The 7,396-nt window shown below is 41.0% G+C and overlaps 1 protein-coding gene across 1 annotated transcript; it reads left to right on the top strand.

The window, feature by feature from the left end:
- The first annotated feature begins 835 nt into the window (after nucleotides 1-835).
- On the top strand, nucleotides 836-6,418 carry pim1 (Pim-1 proto-oncogene, serine/threonine kinase). The gene is made up of 6 exons (XM_062054668.1): nucleotides 836-1,186; nucleotides 1,340-1,440; nucleotides 2,577-2,627; nucleotides 2,702-3,068; nucleotides 3,405-3,581; nucleotides 5,003-6,418. The coding sequence occupies exons 1-6, from the start codon at nucleotides 1,114-1,116 to the stop codon at nucleotides 5,215-5,217; spliced, it is 984 nt and encodes a 327-aa protein (XP_061910652.1). The 5' UTR covers nucleotides 836-1,113; the 3' UTR covers nucleotides 5,218-6,418.
- Nucleotides 6,419-7,396: the final 978 nt, after the last annotated feature.

The raw sequence follows: 7,396 nt of genomic DNA, 5'->3' as shown, positions 1-7,396 counted from the left end.
CAATGGATTGGATACCGACGCACAATTTAAAGTCATATTCGGGCAACTTTATAATGAATATGTCGGCATGTATTTGTAAAAAAAAAATTTTTAAAGTTTTTTTTTTATTACCAAATTATTTAGGAGGGCTTAAGAACATTTTAGGGGGGCTTGAACCCCCTAAAATAGGCCTAACAACGCCAATGATGTGGTATATTGCACTTTTAAAATGTATTGCACTTGCACTACTTTATTTAAAATGTTTTTGTGTAGCATTTTTGAGCCTAAGTATGCATGCCACAAGTGTATCACTGCAGCTATAATGATCTACTGCTTTGTGTGTGTGTGTGTGTGTGTGTGTGTGTGTGTGTGTGTGTGTGTGTGTGTGTGTGTGTGTGTGTGTGTGTGTGCGTGCGTGTGTGTGGGTGTGTGTGTGTGTGTGTGTGTGTGTGTGTGTGTGTGTGTGTGTGTGTGTGTGTGCGTGTATTAGTTTTCCCGCGAAGTAGTGGTACGGAGCCAGGGGGGGTCGGCGCTTGGCTTTGAATTCTCTAGTCTCCTCCCCCTAAATGTGAGTTCATAATGCCCAAATTCAAAGTTCTCACTCGTCGTCGTCGTCCCCCACACTCCCTCCCCCCCAAGCGCACCATTTTGGCGCGTTCCGATTCCCGCCACGTCTGTGTCTGGCCCGGGCTAGGTTATGGGGTTCACTCTATTTTCCACGGCCCCCGTTGATTGACGTGCGTCAAGCGCGCTCCCATTGGCGGAGAGGGCGGGAAGGGGGCGGAGCCGGGGCGAGAGCGGTAACGCCCTCTTACTATGGTCTTATAAACGTCCTCTCCCCCCGCCCACCCCCGCCAGGACTCTTGTTACCAAAGCCGGCGTCGGGCTTAGTGGAACACCTTCTGTTTATACCGTCGACTCGTACGCATTTGTTTACAAAACAGGGACGACATTTTTTTAATTTTTCCTGCCTCTTTTGGGATAAAAGCGGGAGGTTTTTCTTCTTTTACCCGGATGAAAGGATCCTTACCGCGTTTTGCTTCGACACACAGGCGATCCACGCCGACTGGATTATAACTCAACATTTATTTTTTTTAATTATTTTTTTTCAAAAATATATTAATTAAAAAAGGAATGCTGCTTTCCAAGCTGAACTCCCTGGCTCACATCTCCACCGACATGCCGGCGAAGCTCCAAGTCCATCCAGGTTAGACCGCCCTTCTTCTTTCCCCTAATGGAGGCGCAGTAATGGCGGCCCGACTCAAGGGCGACCCTCGCCTCACCCACTTACTCACACGGCGGTGTTTCCCCCCGCATTTGAACCCCGTTTTTAACTGTCAAATACGTATTGTTTGTGCAGCGAAGGAACCTTTCGAGAAGCTCTACCAGGTCGGGGCGGTGCTGGGCAGCGGCGGCTTCGGCACCGTCTACTCCGGTACGAGGACGTCCGACGGATCCCCGGTCAGTACTCCAAATAAATACTCTAAATAGTGCCTGAAAAATGTCATTTCTATGTGATTTGGTGCAATACTCTAAATCAGGGGTCACCAACCTTTTTGGTACTGATTAATGCGAAGGGCTACCAGTTTGATGCATACTTCAATAAATTGCCAGAAATAGCCAATTTGCTCAATTTACCTTTAACTCTATGTTATTATTAATAATTAATTATATTTACACTTAATTGAAGGGTCTAAAAGAGGAGAAAACACGAAAAAAAAAAAGACAATTCAATTTTGAAACATAGTTTATCTTCAATTTCGACTCTTTAAAATTCAACATAAAAAAAGAAAAGGAAAAACTAGCTAATTGGAATCTTTTTGAAAAAAAAAAATAATAATAATTTAGTAATTTTTCCTGATTGAGATTAATTTTAGAATTTTGATGACATGTTTTAAATAGGTTAAAATCCAATCTGCACTTTGTTAGAATATAAAACAAATTGGACCGAGCTATATTTCTAACAAACTTCTAGATTTTCCAGAACAAAATTTTTAAAAGAAATTCAAAACGCTTTGAAATAAGGTTTAAATTTGATTCTACAGATTTTCTAGATTTGCCAGAATTAATTTTTTTGGAATTTTAATCATAATAAGTTTGAAGAAATATTTCACAAATATTCTTCGTCGAAAAAACTGAAGCTAAAACGAAGAATTAAGTCAAAATGTATTTATTATTCTTTAAAATAAAAAAAATTACTTGCACATTGATTTAAATTGTCAGGAAAGAGGAGGAAGGAATTTTAAAATGTGTGTTTAAAAATCCTAAAATCATTTTTAAGGTTGTATTTTTTTCTGTAAAATTGTCTTTTCAAATTCTATTTGAGTTTTGTCTCTCTTAGAATCAAAAATGTCGGGCAAAGCGAGACCAGCTTGCTAGTAAATAAATACAATTTAAAAAAAATAGAGGCAGCTCACTGGTAAGTGCTGCTATTTGAGCTATTTTTAGAACAGGCCAGCGGGCTACTCATCTGGTCCTTACGGGCTACCTGGTGCCCGCGGGCACCGTGTTGGTGACCCCTGCTCTAAATAGTGCCTGAAAAATGTGATTTTGTGCGGTGTTTTGACGTGCTTTCCCCCCCTCTCTGCGCGGCTCAGGTGGCTGTCAAACACGTCGCCAAGGACCGGGTCTCCGAGTGGGGCGAATTGGTGCGTAATGCCGCATATTTCTATTTATATATACGTTTTTATTACTATTAACTGTCGTCTATGCGCATTTCCAGCCTAATGGCTGCAGGGTCCCGATGGAGATAGTGCTGTTGAAGAAGGTCGCCACCGGCTTCCGCGGCGTCATCAAGATGCTGGACTGGTTCGAGCGGGCCGAGAGCTTCATCATCGTCATGGAGAGGCCGGAGAACGTCAAGGACTTGTTCGACTTCATCACGGAGAAGGGCGCCCTGTCTGAGGAGCTGGCGCGCGGCTTCTTCCGCCAGGTGCTGGAGGCGGTGCGCCACTGCCACAACTGCGGCGTGGTGCACCGGGACATCAAGGACGAAAACATCCTCATCGACCTCCGGACCGGGGAGATCAAGCTCATCGATTTCGGCTCCGGAGCCCCGCTGAAGGACACCATCTACACCGACTTTGATGGTGAGTCCTCTCCTCTCTCTCACACCCCCTCCGCCCTTTAGATTTGTGCATTGCTGCATTTGTTTACATTTTTTTTTCTCCAACGTCACGAATGATAACATTGAGCTTTAGCGCCCCCCTGTGGCCGAATGCGGTAATTTTTACAACTCAAAGTTTGTAAACAAAGTCACATGGCTGCTCCCCCGCCCACACCCCCCTCTCTCTCTCTCACACACACACAAGCCTTGTCACGCTCCCTGGCAGCTGATCCTCAGAGCTATAAACCTGCTGCGCACTTCCACAATCATTTTGACTGAATTATATTAATAATTTTTGTCTTTTTTTTTTTTTTTAAAGGCACAAGAGTCTACAGTCCGCCCGAGTGGATCAAATACCACCGCTATCAGGGGCGCTCGGCTACGGTGTGGTCGCTGGGTGTGTTGCTGTACGACATGGTCTGCGGCGACATCCCATTCGAGCACGACGAGGAGATCGTCAGCGGGCAGGTCCTCTTCCGGAGGCGAATCTCCGCCGGTAAGACACAATCATCCATTAATAATCTAGACCAGGGGTCGGGGACCGTTTTGGCTGAGAGAGCCAAATATTTTAAAATGTATTTCCGTGAGAGCCATATAATATTGTCAGTGTTTCCCATAAACTGCCAAGATACCTGTGGCGGTGGGGGCGTGGCTACGGGCGTGGTCACCATGACATCATCGAGGAATTTGCATAATTTACTACAATGATATGCTTTTCTCTAAAAAGGCTCAAAATATGTATACTTACTAATTAATAATAACAGTTTTGTTTTAAACGTCCATCCATTTTACAATATAATTACAACACTTTATGTACATATTTATATACAGATTTGAACAATAAGTTATTCACTGAAATATATATTTATTAATTGTGGTTCTTACAAAAAATATATCTTATAAAATATGAAAGCTAAAATGTCTCTTAAAGCTCTGCCCCTTTAATTAGTGCATACTAAATAATTTAACTTTAGCCTACTACTACAAGCATATTATTTACCAGCAACATAAAGTGAAACAGAGGCAGGGGTGTCCTGCCACAGTCAGTAACAAATAAACAGAGAACAGTAGTGGTCAAATACAAATAAGGCAACAAGAGAAGTATCCTACACTTCTCTTTTGTAAAGTAAATCTGAACGGTCTATATGGGCATCTACATCAACTGTATGATTTGCCTGAGAAGCTGGACAGGACAAAAAAAATAAAAAATCTATTTGTGGCGGACGTAATTCTTTTGTGGCGGGCCGCCACAAATAAATGAATGTGTGGGAAACACTGATGTAAAATAAAACTCCTCAAAGGAAGTTGCCATTTGTTTTATGTGTGACATGATACAATGCACGTTAGTGAACATATAAAATATAAATGTGACGGATTGTAGCCAAAGGCTGATTTCCATCTGCAGTCCCCAGCAGGTTATAGTGAGTTGTATTTTCTAGGGCTGCAACAACTAATCGATTAAAATCGATTATTAAAATAGTTGCCGATTAATTTAGTCATCGATTCGTTGGATCTATGCTATGCACATGCGCAGTTTTTTTTTTTTTTTTTTTTTTACTAAACCTTTATTTATAAACTGCAACATTTACAAACAGCTGAGAAACAATAATCAAAATAAGTATGGTGCCAGTATGCTGTTTTTTTTCCAATAAAATACCGGATAGGATAGAAATGTAGTTTGTCTCTTTTATCCGATTATTAATCGATTAATCGAAGTAATAATTGACAGATTAATCGATTATCAAATTAATCATTAGTTGCAGCCCTAGTAATTTCCATGCAACTATTTTTGTTGTATTTATCTAGCACAAGTGGACTTGTAATAATGCCTACATTAAACCGGTGATGCAAAAAGGGGTGTGGGACCCCTGATGTAATAAATACATGACGCTAATCGCCTCGTGTCTTCCCCCGCAGAGTGCCAGCAGCTGATCAAGTGGTGCCTGTCTCTGCGCTCGGCCGACCGGCCTTCCTTCGAGGACATCGTCAACCACCCGTGGATGCAGAGCACGTCCGCCTCCACGCTGCCGCCGCCGGCGCTACAGACGGACAAGTCGATCACAGAGATCAAGCTGCACAGCATCGGCCACGAGCCCTCGGCCTTCGCGCCCGCCGCCGTGGCCGTGGCGTGATGACGGCGCCGGACGAGCTCGGACTTGAAAAGACGATATTTATCAAGGGGCGGGAGGAAAAAGCACCACCCTCAAAACAAAACAAAAACACACACATCCTCGTGCCTCGTTTTGATTTCACGTCATTGTCAGACCACCACTGGACTCTGCTAGGTACAGCAGCAGAACATGCGCTCGTTGCACGGACAGCCGAGTTATGTAACTTGTTCTGGCTGCAGATTCCTGGTTCAAAAGTGCCTTCTGTGAGATTGTTAGTTAGGGGACGGGACGGGTGGGGGAGGTTGTTGTTGTTTTTTTCCTTACCTGGAAATACTTGAATTTATGAATGCAAAAAGTTTTCAGTTCTTACTAGGCTCAAGGCTTTATCTCATTTGTTTTTTTTCCACTCATGGGCCTAGATCAGTGAAGCCTATGCCATTACATTACAACCACTACTACTACTCCAATGTCATTTTAGCAACCAGACCAACCTCGCAGCTCTGGCAGCATCCTGTGCAAACCAACAAAAAAACACTGGACTTACCTCCTCTTCACTACCACAACATCTGCCTTTCTTCTATTACTAGCAAACACCACTTCTTTTCTTTCTTTCTTCCTTTCCCGCGTCACATCTTAACGCCCAAATGCACACCGCAATGCAAAAGCCCAACCATACCCTGGATGCACCATCCTCTGCTCTCCTTGTCAAAAATGTTCAAACAGTGCCTCACACAGGTCTTAAAAAAATGTCAGTGTAAGAATTGTATAATAAGGTATTTATTTTTGCTGTGACTCACGATGAGCTTTTTTTTTTCTTATTTATTATATTTATGAGAAGAATTTCGGCTGTTCGTATATATCATTCCGCAGTCACTGAAGGGCCCACCATTGTTTAAAAAAAATACAAAAAAGGCAAGAATATTTCTTTGACCATATTTATTATGGCTTGAATTTTTTTTTATATATATATATATATATATATTAGGGCTGCAACTAACGATTAATTTGATAATCGATTAATCTGTCGATTATTACTTCGATTAATCGATTAATAATCGGATAAAATAGACAAACTACATTTCTATCCTTTCCAGTATTTTATTGGAAAAAAAAACAGCATACTGGCACCATACTTATTTTGATTATTGTTTCTCAGCTGTTTGTACATGTTGCAGTTTATAAATAAAGGTTTATTTAAAAAAATAAAATAAAAAAACTTTTTTTTTTTTTTTTAAAAAGCCTCTGCGCATGCGCATAGCATAGATCCAACGAATCGATGACTAAATTAATCGGCAACTATTTTTATAATCGATTTTAATCGATTAGTTGTTGCAGCCCTAATATGTATATATATATATAAAAAGGAGCAGATGTGAGCGTGTGTATGTTTGTGTATGTTCTGTAAATAACTGTAAATAAGTTCCCAAAGCACTTCCATGTTAGTGTATCTGAACACTGAACGTCTACTGATGTATAACTGTTAGCTGTGTGTGTGTGTGTGTGTGTGTGTGTGTGTGTGTGTGTGTGTGTGTGTGTGTGTGTGTGTGTGTGTGTGTGTGTGTGTGTGTGTGTGTGTGTGTGTGTGTGTGTGTGTGTGTGTGTGCGAGTGTGTGTGAATGAGAGAAATGGATAAATGTCAATTGGATGCATGGTTGCAGCTTGGATTGTTGTTTCTTTTTGTTCAGGTTAGAATTGTAAGTTAAGTTAGAAATTATTTTTTTATACAAGTCCAATAAATATTTTTGTAACAATGACAATGGAATGTTGTGTATTATTCCAAACATACCCGTATATTCAGAAAGTTGGGTCAAGTACAATGTATCCATCAGGGAAATGAAGATACACAAATATAGTCAGAAGTTTGATAAAAATATAATGTTTTTAATATGGATATGTAGGTACAGTGATATGGTTATACCCGTCAAGTCAGCAGGTTGGTGAAATACAATTTCCTCATTATGGATAGTAGTTTGAACAATAATATACCCATCCAGTCAGAAGGTTGGTGAAGTACAAACTCTTCATTATGGATAGTCGTTGGAGCAATAAATATATCCGGCTTGGCAGAAGGTTAAAGGCCTACTGAAGTGAAATGTTCTTATTTAAACGGGGATAGCAGATCCATTCTATGTGTCATACTTGATCATTTCGCGATATTGCCATATTTTTGCTGAAAGGATTTAGTAGAGAACATAGATGA

This window comes from Entelurus aequoreus, linkage group LG07 (genome assembly GCF_033978785.1).
Source record: "Entelurus aequoreus isolate RoL-2023_Sb linkage group LG07, RoL_Eaeq_v1.1, whole genome shotgun sequence".
NCBI classification, from domain to species: Eukaryota; Metazoa; Chordata; class Actinopteri; order Syngnathiformes; family Syngnathidae; genus Entelurus; species Entelurus aequoreus.
This window is presented reverse-complemented; position numbering and strand designations above follow the sequence as displayed.